Source organism: Zootoca vivipara, chromosome 5, assembly GCF_963506605.1.
Source record: "Zootoca vivipara chromosome 5, rZooViv1.1, whole genome shotgun sequence".
Taxonomy (NCBI): Eukaryota; Metazoa; Chordata; class Lepidosauria; order Squamata; family Lacertidae; genus Zootoca; species Zootoca vivipara.
The window spans coordinates 61,757,346-61,774,354 of NC_083280.1; the positions used below are offsets into that span (position 1 = coordinate 61,757,346).

A 17,009-nucleotide genomic window follows, 5' to 3' on the forward strand; every position below is an offset into this window, starting at 1 on the left:
CTGCAATAAGCTCCCCTCCCCCCTGGTCTCCCAGAACCAGTAGGGGCATGAAGAGGGCGGAGAAGAAGCTGGCTGCACTCAGCTGCAGTCTCAGATAGCTGGCTCGTTCCTGTTTACAGTAAAATTTACATTGCTACTTGGTCCACTTTTTCTTCTGGCATTGCCCACAGGGACATGTGGCCTCTGGAAGTCTGCCCAGCTGGAAAGTAGCCTCTGGCCAAGTTGCACCCTGGGTGTATTGTCTTTTTAACTCTGTATAGTCCAATTTGCACTTCCTTTCCTTAACTCAGATCCATGGTGGTTGTGCTGAGTTTCGCTGGCAGTTGTGATGCATTATGTATGGCCGTGTGCCATACATGTGCCATAAAACCTTTTAACTATTACTCCTTCCAGTGTAAAGTCACAGTAATGGACTTGCTAGCCTTTTAAACCTGAAGAGGATTAATATCCTTTACCAAAAAACCCCACAAACAACAGCTTTTGCTTTCCCACTTAAACATAAGTGGGCCAGTCGCTCAATGGCAGAGTACTTGTGTTGTATTAAAGAGACACCTGGATCTGTTCTGGGAATCTGCAGTTTAAAGGATCAGGTGGGATGAGATGCAAATTGCCTCTTCCTCAGGCTCTGAATAGTCACTGCTGTCAGAAGAGACAGTACTTAAGTCAGTGGGCAGATAAGCTTACCAGGTAGAGAGCAGCTTTGTATATTCCTCCATCCACAAACCTGACCTTTAGAGTAATTCATTAATACAAACAGTAGCCAGTTTCACTAAACTCACTTAAATGCCAGGTAACTAAAGTATAATATAATAAGCAAGTGTAGGAAAATGTTTGCTGTGTAAACGAATTGAGGTTTGTTTGAAATCAAGCAGGAGATGCATTTTATGAAATAAATAGCAAAAAATCTCTCAAATGATACACATAATTAAAATACAAGTGTTTGCTGAAACAAACTTTTGTGACCTCCTAGCATTTCGTTTTAAGCCTTGTTTTTCTTGCCCTAGAAAAGCTTTCCCCTAGAAGTATATCAAAGTTTGCTTTTGTGTTTTAGACAAAGGGTACAGAACTGGCAATAGTTTTAAGTAGCTCCATGAAACATCTAATGAAAGCACCATAACATGATGGTTCAAACTGAGCAAAGCACAGCCACTATAATGGCAACTTAATAATGTAATGCAACCTAGAAAACACGAGCAGGCAGGGAGCAACCCAGGTACTTTGGGTTGCCAGACTTAATAGTGGACAGGACTTCTGTGCCTTTAATAGCCCTGCTCTCTTTTGAGTCTGGAAACCTTAAAGAGCAACCAGCAGACCCTTTGTTTAATTTCCAAGCAAAGGGTCTGCTGGTTTCTCTTTAAGGTTTCCAGACTCAAAGGAGAGCAGGGCAACTAAAGGCACAGAAGTCCTGTCCACTATTGAGTCTGGCAACCCTACAGGTACTACAAGGTCTTCCTTAATATATTGGTGTTGCACAGAAAAGCTCCCTCTGCATCTTAAGCTGCTGTTTCAAGACACCTGGGCTACATTTTATGTTGAAGGAGCTTTGCTTCATACTTGCGTATACTATGAACCTCGGGTGGATGCTTGGTTTCATAGCTGCCAAGTTTTCCCTTTTCTCGCGAGGAAGCCTATTCAGCATAAGGGAAAATCCCTTAAAAAAAGGGATAACTTGGCAGCTATGCTTGGTTTTGATGCATAAGGCTGGGGCAGAATAAAAAGGTATGGTAAACCCATAACTTTTTGTGGCAAGTCTTGTGAGGTTTTTTGTTTTGTTTTTCGAGGGAGGCTACCGGGTAGGAACTAAACAACCAGGGGGAGGTCTCCACTTCTGAGAAACTCAGAACTCACTTTTGAGCTGGCTAAGCTGAAGTCTTATAAATATAGTAACTTTAGGATCCAGTTCTGAGGACCACATGTTATAATCATGTAATTGGCTAATAACCTTTCTTAAAAAGTCTTCCTAAATACATACATGCCAGTACCATTATGAATGCTCCCTAGCAACCCCAAGTTATGCTTCTAACAATTTAGGGCCAAAGAAACAACCTCTGTGCTTAGCAGTTTCCCGTGAAGGGGCTGGGTACCCACAAATTGTGGCAACGGGTGCTGACGTCATTCATGCATGCTTCCAGATATGTTGCCAAGCCAGCAGACCTGGTGCTTAGAGTTGCCATATTTTTGAATGCCAGGTGCTGGAGACAAACACGACTGACCTACTGCCTTCAAGGACTGCATTGGGGCTTGCTAGAGGCATCTCACTAGCAACTGTGGGAAATGGGTTGCTGGGCTAAACAGACCTTGGTTCTGGGCTATTCTTGGTATGGGTTTCATCCACTGCTGCCCTTCCACTCGAGCAACAGATTTCTGTTTGCACAATGGAGCTTCTGCATCCTCTTCTCTCCCCCGCACCCTCAAATTGGAATAGATTTGAGAAGCAGGGAGAGGAAAGGAAAGGGACGTTCTGTTGCGAGAAGATGGACCACTTGTGCAGTGTTGGATACAGTACAGTCCCAAGTTTCTTGCATTCCGATCTACAGGAGATAAAGTGAATCTTGCTTTCAGGTGTGAGTTATATATGGTGGAAGGAACCTAAATGAGTCATCTTTCCAATCATCCCCATGATCCCCCCCCCAAATCGCAAATTGTCTTCCCTGCTCCTCAGAATTCCCCAAGCATGTGTGGGTGGGCGTTAGTTGAATTAACTATTGCTACCTTTCTCTTCTTATTGAATTCCAACGGCCTTGGTTTGTTGTTGTTTTTCCCCAAGGCAGAAAGGTTGCGCCTGAATATTGAATAAAATTATTTGCCTAGAGACTTTCAAGCTCAATGCAAAGCACCTTCAGTTGGTTTAAAAAGAAAAAGAGGTTGGCTTGGCTGCGATAAACAGTAAAACATCTTTGCATTTCTGTGTTTGTCTCTGGCTTAATTGTGTCTTGCTCTTGCCATTGACCTGATGTGATTGATATTGGTTGTTCATTTTAATGTGCTGCCCAGCCCCTCATCGCACAGGTAAACAGTAAGTAGATGGCTCTTGACCTGCTGCTGACTGTTTGGGGTCAGATTCAAATACTTCATCAATGATATTCCTGCCAAGTGGCATGCTTTCTGTTACACTTACACACACACACACACACACACACACACACACACACAGAGAGAGAGAGAGAGAGAGAGAGAGAGAGAGAGAGACCTATCTTATTGATTAACTCATTAGTGGCTGGCATGCACTTTGCTTTAATGAGTTTATTTCAAAGTGATGGATAGGGCTACCTCTTCTACTTTTTCACACTGACCAACTTGCTAAGCTGCTAAGGACATGTTTTACTGTGTGTTTTGCATGGGAATGCTGTTTGTATGACTTGGTTTCCGGGGTGGCGTGGAAAGCACGTTCTTCCTTGAAACTCCTGAGCAGCAGCTTTAAATTTGGATGGAGGTTTTATTTCCAGCCATCTTGCATCTCCCCACCCCCACCCCCACTTTTCATGTACAGATACTATGCGCTGAAACATTAATGTTTATACTACCGTATATAGTGCAAAGCTAGATTTCAGTTTTGGACTTCGGGTTTTAATTTTGTAGATGGGGTTTGCTCTTTCTTCCATTGTGGCGTTTCTTTTCTTTTCTTTATTCCATTTATTATCCATTCCTATCTCAACCTTTCCCCATGTAGCTCAGGGTACGGTACTCTGTTCTTTCCTCACGGCACCCCTGTCACAGGGTTGAGAAACAGTGACCCGCTTCATACCTCACATTAAGTTAAAAGCATAGCTTGGCATAAACGTGTAAGCAGACTCCGGAAGACAAAATGGTTGCCACTTAGCTCCTTCCTGGTCCTTTTGCTGCTGTTAACCTATAGTTTGCTTAGGATGTTGTCCAAACCAAGGTTTGTGGTTTAGCTCTCTCGAACAAGCCACCACTTGTTAAATAGGTTTGTCCTGTGGTTTATGCAGGGCCCTTGCAGAGCTGGCCTGGGGTGGGAGTCTTCTTAGAATAAAGTTATAAACTCTAAACAAAAAAGCAACTAGTCCCTGGTGAGGCCCCTGACCAACATAACCGTCTGCATGCATCTGTAATACAGTATATACATATATAATGTTATACTATCTTTTCCCTCCAGAACAGCCCATTGTATTTCAGGAAAGGGGCTATTAGGTTGTTGTTTTAATTTTTATTATGTGTTTTGTAGTGTTATATCTTGATTTTATTCTGTGAACCGCCCTGAGACCACTGGGTATAGGGTGGTATAAAATATAAACAACAACAACAACAACAACAAACAACTACCCTCTGAGGCCTGGGGCTTCTCCAGAAGATTGGGGGGTGAGGGACCATGCAATGTCATGTAACCTGAATATTGAGGGGTCCGGTCCCCTAACGTACAGTGGAACCTCAGTTTATGAACACCTCGGTTTACGAATTTTTGGTTTACGAACGCCGCGGACCCATCTGGAATGGATTAATTCACTTTCCATTACTTTCAATGGGAAAGTTCGCTTCAGTTTATGAACGCTTCAGTTTGTGAACAGACTTCCAGAACCAATTGTGTTCATAAACCGAGGTACCGCTGTAATCTATTTGTGGGGCCAAAACTGCCTCAGCCCCTATGAGTCAGCACCTATGGCCTTGGGCAAGTGTACTCTGATGTTCCCCAACCTCTGCATGAGCCTGGGTTCAGGACTCATGGTTAGTTTGGGAGAGCTAAGCCACGAGTCCTGGGTCGGGCTACATGCAGCAGCAAACTATGGCTTAGCTCAGCGCAAACGCTGCAGCAGAACGACTGGGGAAGACTGACGTGGCTGCGAATTCCTCTCTTGACAGGTACTACTTGAACTGTAGATTGAAAGTTGGGACACACGTCTAAAGCCATTGTGACTATTAGGAAAGTCTGTTGCTGGGACATTTTTATGTTTCTCATTTAAAGCTTTGGAACGTGAAATCCACCTCCCAGTTGCAGCCAGCGCTCCAGACATACATGCAATAACATGGCCTTAGCGCTCTCAGTTCCTACCCTTGAATTGGAGAAAACAGGACTTGTTCTTGCTGCCAGGGACAGATCCCTTGCTTGCTTGAAGGGTGGAAAACGCAAAACCGCATAATTCTATCTTTAAACAGCCGTCCCTTAATATAACCACCAAGCTCGTGTTGTAAGTCTTTTTAAATAACTTAACATTTTAACTTTCTGCAAAATGTGGACTTAATTATAGTTTATAGTGTGATCCCCCCCACCCCCCAGCAAAGGTCCTGTAAGGGAGCATCCCACTTAATTGCCACTGTGCATTTACGCTCAGGGCTTCGGTTTCTTTGCTTGCCCTGTGCCCTGTCATTTTATTTCTTAAAACGCAGCATTGCAGCATTTAAAAAAGCACGTACCGAAATTCATAGTGGGTGTGCCGCTTTCTTGTGGGCACAGAGTAGACTCGAGCCAAAATATTACATCCACGGTAGAGTAAATACCCTCTGACGTGATTAGGCAGGAAAAGGGTCCAAGGGAGGATTCCTTTTGCATTTGTCTGAAAGATTGTGCTGGGTTTGTCGATCGTGGGGGCAATTCTTAGCACATTCAGCTAAGCTGAACATGTGGCGAATCCCTTGTCAGGTTGTTGCCTCATTGTGTGACAGTCAAGGGCAGAATTTGGCAAGAACAGGGGTCGCAAGGCTAGTGCTGGTGCTGACCTTTAAAGCCCTAAACGGCCTCGGCCCAGTATACCTGAAGGAGCGTCTCCATTCCCATCGCTCAGCCCAGACACTGAGGTCCAGCTCTGAGGGCCTTCTCGGTAGTGGTGCCTGCCCTGTGGAATGCCCTCCCTTCAGATTTCAAGGAAATTATCTGACTTTTAGAAGACACCTGAAGGCAACCCTGTTTAGGGAAGTTTTTAATGTTTTATTGTGTTTTTAATATTCTGTTGGGAGCCACCCAGAGTGTCTGGGGAAACCCAGCCAGATGGGCAGGGTATAAATAAATTATTATTATTATTATTATTATTATTATTATTATTATTATTATTATTAGTGCAGCCCAGTTCCCCTTGTTCACTGTTCCCACATCTCCGCTCACAGCCTCTGGATCAGCAAATTCTATCCAAAATGGGGAAACTGAGCTATGATACCTCCAACGTCTTGAGGAAAGAGAAACAATGGAACTCCCTGCCGCAGGGAAGCCACTGTGGCTAAGAACCTGGCGATTTCTAATGAGGGATTTGATAGCCACCAAGGAAAAAGTAATTGCCGAACTATGCCTCAATGTTCTGGGCGAAGCATGACGAGACTCCATCTCTGTACCGTCATTTCGTGACTGTTCGGCCTCATTATATTTGGGCCCTAAGGACAGAAATCCCTGCTCTAGCCAGAAGTGCAGGCCTGACTCCTTGTCATTTCCAGGTTATAAAATCATCATGCCATGGACCCCTCACAGTTTGTGCCACATGGAGCTTGCGCTTCAGGTGGGCCATCCATGCTTCAGGTATATTTACTACATTGTTGTGGTACCGTCAGTCAACTTGTACCGACCGTCAGGTTATCCCACAGGAAACAACTTTATTATCCTTTCCCCCTCTCCATCATAAAACGCCACTCTCTGAGGACCTGTTACCAACATCCTCCACAATCTATATTAAGAATAAAAGCCATTTAATCTCGCCCCACTATCTTTTCTTCTAAGGCTGATCCTACCGTGTTCAACTTATTAAGGATTTTTTTTAAAAAAAATTGCATCATGGGTTTTAAGTGGTATTTCAGGGAGAGAAAGGTGTACTGCTTTTCTGGCCACTCGGAAAAAAGGGAACATTTTGTTCACTTGCCTGCCAATGTAACACAGCGTCAGTCTATCCCGTTTGTTTTCTAGCTATGACTTAAGTTCCATGCATGATTAATGGTGACAAATGTGCAACAGGCATGATCCATAAATCTGTGTGTACAGTGTCGGGCCGGTTGCTTCATAGGCCTCTTTTTGCCACACATTTCCTGCCTGTGAAGCAAAAGTGCAACGTATGTAGGCAGTCCAGCCGCAGAACCTAGAAACCTTGAAGCACTATGCCACAGGGAAAGCGTTTTGTCGGGGGTTTGACCAATGCTTCCAGTACATTTTTCAGATAAGAATTCTTAGCAAAATTGCACGAAAAGCTGTCGTGCAAGCCACTCCCCTAAAGAACATTCATTTCTACTAATCTTGCTCAGTTTGTGTAATTCTTTTAGAATTGAGACAGTGCTCATGCTTTCCCTCCCCCTCCCCCTTTCATTTTTACAGGTTGTACATACACACAAACCGCACTTCATGGCGCTGCACTGTCAAGAGTTTGGTGGGAAAAACTATGAAGCATCCATGTCTCATGTGGACAAGTTTGTTAAGTAAGTAACGAGAAATGATGGGGTTCCAACCTAGACAATGGCTTGTGCTTTGAAGTCGAAATCCCCCCCCCCTTTTTAAAAGCAAGTTATTTCATGTCTTCTTCAAATTACCACTCCATTCACCACATGTGGATGGCGCTGTGGTCTAAACCACTGAGCCCTCTTGGGCTTGATGATCGGAAGGTCGGTGGCTCGAATCCCTGCGATGGGGTGAGCCCCCGTTGCTCTGTCCCAGCTTCCGCCAACCTAGCAGTTCAAAAGCATGCCAGTGCAAGTAGATAAAAGGAAGGTAGGTGGCGTTTCTATGCGTTCTGCTTTCTGTCACGGTGTTCTGTTGCACCAGAAGCGGTTTAGTCATGTTGGCCACATGACCCTGAAAGCTGTCTGCGGACAAGTCTCGGCTCCCTCGGTCTGAAAGCGAGATGAGCACCGCAACCCTTTAGTCACCTTTGACTGGACTTAACCATCCAGGGTTCCTTTACCTTAACCTTATTAAGCATGTGAGCCTCTAAAAAGCTTTAAAAGAAGAAATTTGTAGCACCGGTTTGGCTTTCAATTATAAGCCATTTCAGTGATTTGGGCAAACGGATCTGCCTCATGCCAGGTAAGAAGTGGCTTGCTTTGGCCTGTTCCAGCAGGACTCTTATGTGGGAAATCTTGTGTGTTTGATTTCATCCAAGTTCTGATTTTGTTTTTAGTGATGTGTAACAGAGAGAGAGAAAGAAGGAAGGTAAACTAGGGAAAGTTTTGTTTTTAATGTTCCGTTAAAAGCGAAACAGGGTTGACTCTTTTTTTTTTTTGCTAGGGTGAATGGATATTTCTCAGGGCTTTCTGCATCTCATAGTATATGACATGGGACACTAGTTCTGGCAGAAATGCATTTTAAAAGATTTCCTGAGCAAAAGTGGCATGTTGTTTAAAGTTCTGTAATAATTGTATATATTGGAGAGTTGCCTCTCAGTTCGTAGACTTGCTTGTGTTGTGTGCATCCTGGTGCAAAGGAAATTACTGACAAGAGTGGTAGAAGTGTCAAGTAGGGAGAATTGGTTTTTATTTTAAAAAACGCAAAAAAGCTCATGCACAGTTTGAAGAATTACCCGACAGAAGGTACCATTTCTTCTGTCACTGAATTTTCAGCCCAGCTGATGAGTAAGGAAGAAAGGTCAGAGGCAGACAGCATAGCAACCTCTATTGTACGTGCTCAGAATGAGGTAAAATTTCAAAATACACAGCTGAAGAAACAATAGTGACTTGCTAATGTTAAGCTTTTGCTAGTTTCTCACCTTTTATAAGCTTTTTTAATTTTAAAAAATGCAATCAGCTTCTGCAAAATGATACTGACATTTCTAAATGTCTGTCTAGAAATCAAGGCTAGATCTAGACACATCAAAGAAGCATTTCAGTTAACCGTGTTGTAAATTTAAACAGAGAAATCTGGTTCCGGATTCAGCGCCAGCGTCGATCGGCGGGGCTTCGTCTCGTCTCCGAGACGGCCCGTCTCTGCTAGGAGTGGGGAGGGCAGCGAGAGCGACGCTGCGCCCCTTAGAACCTCGGGAAGGGCGTCCCGAGGGCAATTTGCTCGGCACAGACCCAATCCGGACTCCCCAACTCTTCGGCTAGCTCTAATAAGAGCTCCGGAGCGAGGAGGGTAGAAGTCGCGGGGGCCATTTTGAGCGGCAACGTTATTCTAGCAGGGAGAAGCTTCAAGCCGAAGGCGGAGAGCGCTGGATTCTTCCGAAAATAAAACGATTGGAAAAGACTGTAAGTAACCTCATGATTTGGATTATTATAAAACAATTTGGATCTGGGAGAGAGGGGAGAAAAGAGGAAGCCACCCCCCCCCCACGGCAACAAAAGAGACAGTAAATAGAAACCCGAAGCCATAAACAGAAGATTTACAATTCAAAGGATCCCTCAAAGGCATCAAAGAGAATCTCCCCTTTGATGCAGGGTGAAAAGGGGAGAGAGACTGCGGTTTATGACCCCTGCAATAAGAGGTACAGCCTAAGAAAAAACCTTTCCACTCGGGAGCCGGCAGCCCAGACAACCCAGTGAGTTGTCAGGATTTATAAGTCAAATTTTACTTCACTTTGTATTTCTGGACTTTGTGGAATTTCTTTTTTGGCTTAAGTGTTTGTGAAATGTGAGTTCGAACTTTATTGTCAATAAGACTTGAAGAATGCAGCCAGCTTGTTAAAATGGAGTCGAAAAATAAACTGTGATCATATTCCACCCCACGTGACAAGTTTTGACCTCGGCAGGACTGAAATATGTCAACAAAAAAGTGTTCCCCTGAGTTCCAGCGGTCTGTTTTGACCTTAATGTGGGAAACAAGAATAGAGTTATGTCAAGAGGAGACACGACGGCAAGAGTTACAGGAAAAATTCCAGGAGGTGATGGCGGAATATGATTTTTTAGGAGATGAAGCTTTTGACACTGAAAAAGATGAATGTGAGAATGACAATGATGGGGAAGGAAAAGAAGAAGATGAGGATTGTGATGATTCAACACAAAATGAAGCACACCACGAAAAAAATGATGACTCTACTCTACAAAAAGTTGGATGGAGTGCCCTGCTTTTGAGGGGGGCACGATTGGTATCATTGGAACTCCAGAACGCCCACAGGGAAGAAGGAAAAAATATGCAGAGAAGAGAAGAAATTCAGGGGTCCTGTATGGTGGCCTGGATGACAAAAGACTGTAAACAGGGGGTGGGGTGAAGGGAAAGTGATGTTGTGATTAAGGATGGATTAACAGGTTTATAACTGGTCTGCTGATTTTGGAATTTGCTGGATTGGGGGGGGAAGCCGGCAATCGGGGATGTAAGGTTAAATTGAGAATAGTTATAGTTTTAAAAGTGAATGGATTTTGGAAAATGTGAAAATATGGAGGCTTATAGAGGGAGAAAAAAACAAAAAATTAGGCACGGGAAGAGAAAATGGGAGTTTGATTTCTCAGTGATTTGAATATTAGATGAAAATGTTAACAATTGATTTATAAGTTGTATAAGATGCAAAGGTGTATTTTTATAAAGTAAGAAACTGTTGCAGATGATAAAAAAGGGATGAAAACCGGGGAAGGGGGGGGAGGGGAAGCCCACAAAATATGGTTTTACAACTATGAATGCAAGAAAAAAAATTTGTTTTGTATTGTTTTTTCTTTTTTCTTTTTTCGCCCTTTCTTTTTTTCCCCTTTTTTCCTATTTCTATTTTTCTCTCTTTTTTTTTTTTTTTTGGTATGACAATAGATGGTTGGATGGATGTCCTCCTGCGTACTGCCCTGGTTTGCTGGAGCTCCCTGGTGGCAGGGGGGGGCTTTGGGGTCAGGGGAGGGGGGGAGGACAGAAACCCAAGCATAAAATGGACCATCTCTGACTGTTCACATACATGGGATACTTCTGTGGCAGGGGAGGACCCATGTGGGTGGGTAGGAAGGAGGTGGAAAAGGGGTTTAAGTATGTACCTTTTTTTTTTTGCCTTTTTGTATTTTGTAAAATTAATAAAAAGTATGTTCAAAAAAAAAAAAAATAAACAGAGAAATCTGGTAGGAAAAAATGTGGCCCCACATCGCCATCTGGTGGCACAGTGTTATATTGCATATACAACGCATAGAAATTTATTTTTCTTTACCAATCTAGCTGAGTCCCTGGTCAATGTCTTTTCATACGCTTACGTAACAATTAACAAAATATATTAAAAATCTTCTGTGGAAAACCTGCATATGTGTTACTTCTTTGTTTTTGACTTATATAGACAAGAGTTTTTATTCAAATACTTGCCCATGTTATATTTACTCCCCCCCTCATATTAATTTTTATGCCTTAAAAAATATACTGTATTACAAACATTGATTATAGAACACATTATTGCTCCACCATTAAGATGTGAGGTAAAGTGCTTACAGTTTTTATTTGTGCTCTAAAGCCCATGGGAAATGGTCAGGCAATTACCTTGTAAGCATTAAAGAATGCAAAAGGGCAAACAAAACGTTGGAGTACTACTACTACTACTACTACTACTACAGTACTACTACTAATTTATTATTTATACCCTGCCCATCTGGCTGGGTTTCCCCAGCCACTCTGAGCGGCTCCCAAAAGAATAAAAAGCACAATAAAACATCAGACATTAAAAACTTCCCTAAACAGGGCTGCCTTCAGGTGCCTTCTAAAAGTCAGATAGTTGTTTATTTCCTTGACATCTGATGGGAGGGCGTTCCACAGGGCGGGCGCCACTACCGAGAAGGCCCTCTGCCTGGTTAGCAAATGCGAGTGTAGGAGCGAAGGCTTTGCTTAGCCTTGCATATTATACTGGTTGACAAATGAGGTCCTGTACAGTTATGCTTTGCTTTGGCAGTTCAACATTGGGCTGCCCAGGTAGAAATTCAGCAAGTTTGACTTTCCCATGCACTTGTTGTGTGCAGGTCGAAGAGCTTCTGCTCCTTTATATTCTGATACCAAATATCTTGATCATGCTGTGGGGTTTTCTCTCCTCTGCCTCCAATTCAGTGTGGATAAACCCTAACCATTTTTTCTTGATGAGCTCACTACTAGTGAGAGCAATCATGAAATATATTTAACTAGGACCTGCAGAACCTTTGTCTGGTGTTCATGTTGCTAATAAGACACTGTTGAAAATCAATAATAACTTTCAGGTTTCAATAATAACTTTCAGGTTTCATTCAGGCTGTGGGGTTCTTTTTTCAGTTGTAGTTCTATGAATAACATAGTATGGAATAGACCGTAGCTCTTGAAAGTAGTGAAATAGTGCCCTCTACTGTCTTGGATCATTGTTGAGTTGCTTGACGGGGTTTTTTTGTGTGTGTTATGTTTTGGAAGGCTGTGTAGGGGGAAAGTCTTCTGTATGGTTTGAAAACGGAACCTGTTTGTTTGGAATGCATTTGCATTTGGTGAATGAGTGCTCTTTGTAGGGTTGAGTTGGTGAAGGTATACAGAACTAAAATAGACCAGGATGTGACAGAATAGAATTTCTTGAAATACTGTATGGCAATTTATTCTCAAAGCTCACTGGTTTTGCTAACTTCAGTTTTTAGCCTTTTGTTTTTGAATTATTATTGTTGCTTTCAGGAATTAGGTATGTAATCTCTTTAGAGCGGGGGGAACATTTACTCATTTGTGGCTTGCTTTTTGCAACTTTCAGAGAACTGTTATCGAGCGATGCAATGAAAGACTACAACAGAGCCCGGGTTTACCTCGATGAGAACTTCAAATCGCAGGAGCAGTTTACGGTAAGGTTCCTTGTGCAGTTATGTATTTGGTTCAAGGTGGCGTGCTGTTACTTGCTTATCCTAAAACGGAGGCTCTTGGGGAGTCATCGCCAATGCTGAAGATGGTGTATTTAGACCACAATTGTAAATGCATTTACCAGTAGTAGGCTCATCTGGATATAGTGGGTCTTAAATTCCAGGTAAACATAAGGATTGCACTTCTCATATCAAAGCAGTTGGCTACCTCTGGCTCGCACATCTAATTAGCCAAGCAGGGGTCTTGATTATGTCTGCGGGGCAGTTTCCCCCAAGTCCCACACCTTATTTAAGGTGGGGGCCAGATAAGGGCAAGGTTGCCTTAAAATGTGCTCCTGGTTGTTCTTTGGCGAATTGGGCTTGTATTTGGAGCCTTTTTGACACTGGGATTGGTTCCACTAGGGATCTCGCCAACCAGAGCTCCGGAGTGCAACTGATTGGAGCTGTCTTCAAGACCCACTTTCAGCAGCAATCCACTGATTGGTGGTGACTTCAAGCCCTGCTGGGATAGACTATGCTTGGCTGATTTGCCGGGACTTCAGACATTGGATCGGGTGTGTCCTTCCTTTCCACCTAAGCTGCACTGCAAAGGGGGGGGAAATGATAGCATGGTGACGTCTGGTAATTTGTACGTGGGCAGCTTCCCCTACCTGCTAAACCTGGGGTGGAGGAACTTGGAATTCGCCCCTGGTGACTAGATCCTGTTCTCTATCCCTGACGTACTGCAAGCGCTGATTCCAGCATTCATTTAGGGTAGAAACCAAACTACACTTCATTTATGTGTAGACTTGGAATGCAGTTACACTTAATTTCATTTCATTAGGTTAAAGTAATACACTTGAAATTAAGTTACACGGTCGCTGCACAACGAGGGAAGCTCATTTGCGCTATTAGATATTGTAGCGGTGCTTCATCCATTTACTCTCTCGCTTTCTCGCTTGCCTTAAAGTGGAAATGTGGGGAACCTGAGGCTCTCCACATGCTGCGGAACCACAGCTCCGATTATCCTTAACCTCTTGTCTCTGCTGGCTGGGGCTGATGGGAACTGGAGACCAACAGCAGCTGCAGAGTCACAGGTTCCCCATCCCTTCCTTAAAAGGTACAGGCCTATCCTTGACCCCCAGTTCTGTTTTTAAAGGACTGTAACAGTCACTGGTCCAGCATTGGCCTAGAGGCAGCTTGCTCCATCCCTTAGGTTGTAGCTGTTTCAGGTGGCAAGGATCCCATAAAGGAGGCCTAAGAGAGACTTGCATTGCTCAGGTAGAAAAGGCATTTTAAGGGAAAGGTTGCAGCTTAGTGGTAGAGCATCTGTTTTGCCTGCAGAGGATCCCAGGTTCAGTCCTTGTCATCTCTAGGTAGGGTGGGGAAAGAGTCCTGCTGGAAACCTTGGAGAGCTACTGCCTGTCTTTGTAGATAATACTGACCTAGACCAATAATCTGACTTGGTATAAGGTTTCTGTTGAATCTATCAAATGAGTAAAAGGCCCACTATTTCCAATTTGTCTGCCATTTTCTTTACAGATCAACTTCTCTGTTCATTGCCATAATTCCTCTTTCTGATCCCCTAATAGAAAAAAATTAACTGTACCGATCCATTGTTAAGTACATTATCAAATACGGTGGTACCTCGGGTTACGAACTTAATTTGTTCCGGAGGTCTATTCTTAGCCCGAAACCATTCTTAACCTGAGGCGTGCTTTTGCTAATGGGGCCTCCCGCTGCCACCGCACGATTTCTGTCCTTATCCTGGGGCAAAGTTCGCAACCCAAGGTAACTACTTCCAGGTTAGCGGAGTTTGTAACCTGAAGCGTTTTTAACCCGAAGCATTTGTAACCCGAGATACTACTGTATACTCCAAGAATGCCATGCAAATAAAATACCTGGTAGAAGTTTCAGGATATAAAAATAAATAAATCCTGCATTTATTGAGACTTTCCCTTGCCCACTGAAACATAATTCAGTAGGATTTCAGGAAGGGGAAAGCATGTAACATTGGTTATTACCTATTATCATAATCTCTGGGAACGGTAAATGGGAAAATTGAAACCAAGGCCTAGGGCCCACAGTTTTCATGATACAGTTACGGCGCAGTCAACCAACGTTTTCCTGAAAATGTACCAGTTACCGTATTTTTCGTTCCATAGGGCACACTTTTTTCCTCCTAAAAAGTAAGAGGAAATGTCTGTGCATCTTATGGAGCGAATGTGTGGTCCCTGGAGCTGAATTGCCCAGGGGCTAAAGGCAGATTCTGCTTTTTTTTTAAAAAAAGAAAGAGCTAAAGGCTAACAAGAGGGAAAGAGAAAGGAACCCACTCAGCAGCTGATTGCAAGAGATCGGGAGGGAGATAAGAGAGCTAGCTCCCTTCCCGGCCCCTCCCGGCCCCTTGCTTAGGCATCAGTTGTTGTCTGCAGAGGGAGACATGTGACTGGCTGATTAGATTATCTGTCTGGAAGCTATAGAAATAGGTCCCTTTCCTAGAGAAGCTGCAGAACTGTGAGTTGAACCCCATACAAACAGGATTTTTTCCCTTTGCAAGGAAACTTAGCAACTTTGAGCTGATCCTAAAAAATGGAGCTTTCCCCCTTTGCAAAAAAGATGCACAACTCTGAGCTGACCCCACCCTCCAAAACGGGGCTTTCCCCCTTTGCAAAATAAGCTTCCTCAAATATTTAAAGGAGGGGGGCAAAGGCACCTAGGCCTCTAGGAGTTGGCTGCTATGCCTAGGACAATTCAAGAAAGCAAAATATTTTTTTCTTGTTTTCCTCCTCTAAAAACTAGGTGCGTCCTATGGTCAGGTGCGTCCTATGGAGCAAAAAATATGGTGAAGGGGCTTTCCCCTGCCTTCGCACCATTGTTTCCGCTGCATTTTGCCACAATGTTCTCCATGGTTTTCATAACACACTGCTGGTTTTGACAGTGAGGCCAGTGCTGAAGGACAGCAACAAAAGTTATTAAGTGGCCCATTAGACCACCAGCAGTTTTCTGGTGTATCTCCTCATTTTATCAAGTTCGTTGTAGTTCTGACTCTCTCCAAAGTCACTCTGAAACAATCTGATCTCTCCTTATTTTTCCAGTGTTCTCCACCTTAGAAACTTCCACCTTTCTTGAAAATCAAATAAATAAGCCTAATCTTTCACCTTGTTTGCCCTTCCGCCGCAATTTGACTCTCCATTCTTCATTTGACATTCCCTGACTATTTCTGCTTTTGTTGAGAGTTCTGGTCCTCTGAAATGTGCTCTCTTGAGCAAATCAACAACTGATTGTGGATTGATGGTCACAGTGTTTTCTCCACCAAATGAGAGAAGTGGTAGAACCGTACACTGTATTCTAGCAGCAGCAGAGAGAGGGAGGGAGGGAGATTAGATTTACTTTCACTGGCTTAAAAGAAAGTCTCCCCGTGTTATAGCTGTCTTGCTTGAGATGAGAAGACTGGGGTGGTCTCCTTAGTGGTCTTTCTAATCTAGGGGAAATGGTACTTCTGTAGGGAGGGAGCTATGAGCCGACTATAGTGACTGGGTATAATGGTAAGGAGAATGGTAAGGAGTGGTAGGCAGACTGAAGAGAGAACCAGGCAGGTGGCATGTTCAGGGCGTTCAGGAGAATACTTGAAATTGATAACCAAAGGCACACCACTTCAGTTTGGCACGATTGTCACCTTACTTCACTGTTTGCTGCAAGTACAAAACCTCACTGGAGAAGCCAAGCCAAAACCTAAGATAAGCTCCTATAGATCAAAGCTGGCAAGACTTCCCTTGAGCATGTACTCTCAATACCGACCTTATGCATATTTTAATTGAAAACTCTTGATGTTTTCCGAAATTGTAGTTCAAAAACACAACTTTTGTAGATAATTCTGTAATTACTTTTAGTATCTATTTTAAAGAACAACTTTGTTTTGAGATGCTGAGGCTGTTGTTAAAACATGTTGTGTGCTACCTTGAATGTTTATCTCAAAGCAGAGTGAATACTATTTTATTTTAAATGCCCTTGAAAATATGAGCCAAGGGGGTTAGAATATTGAAGGGAGTATAAAAGTAACACTGATTTTTGCATTTCCTTTCCTTTCTTCCAGGCTGTGTTGTTGTTGTCATTGTCGTTGCTTCAAACATAAAATTGGAAATTTATTGCATTGACTTGCTAAGTCAGCAGCTCATAGAAGATGGTGGCCAGTCACCCAATTAAGAGTGAAATCCTATATTTACCTGGGAGTAAGCCCTACTGAGGGACGCGGGTGGCGCTGTGGGTTAAACCACTCAGCCTAGGGCTTGCCGATCAGAAGGTCAGCGGTTCGAATCCCCGCAATGGAGTGAGCTCCCGTTGCTCGGTCCCAGCTCCTGCTAACCTAGCAGTTCAAAAGCACGTCAAAGTGCAAGTAGATAAATAGGTACCGTTCTGGCGGGAAG

The 17,009-nt window shown here is 43.4% G+C and overlaps 1 protein-coding gene across 4 annotated transcripts in view; it reads left to right on the top strand.

Annotated features, from left to right (window-relative positions):
- INPP5A (inositol polyphosphate-5-phosphatase A) overlaps positions 1–17,009 on the top strand; it is a 237,210-nt gene that overhangs the window by 60,109 nt on the left and 160,092 nt on the right. For all 4 annotated transcript variants that reach the window (XM_035137830.2, XM_035137829.2, XM_035137835.2 and 1 more), the window contains 2 exons: positions 7,244–7,344; positions 12,504–12,591. In XM_035137830.2, the coding sequence (XP_034993721.1) occupies positions 7,244–7,344; positions 12,504–12,591 (189 nt within the window). The remainder of the gene's footprint in view (positions 1–7,243; positions 7,345–12,503; positions 12,592–17,009) is intronic.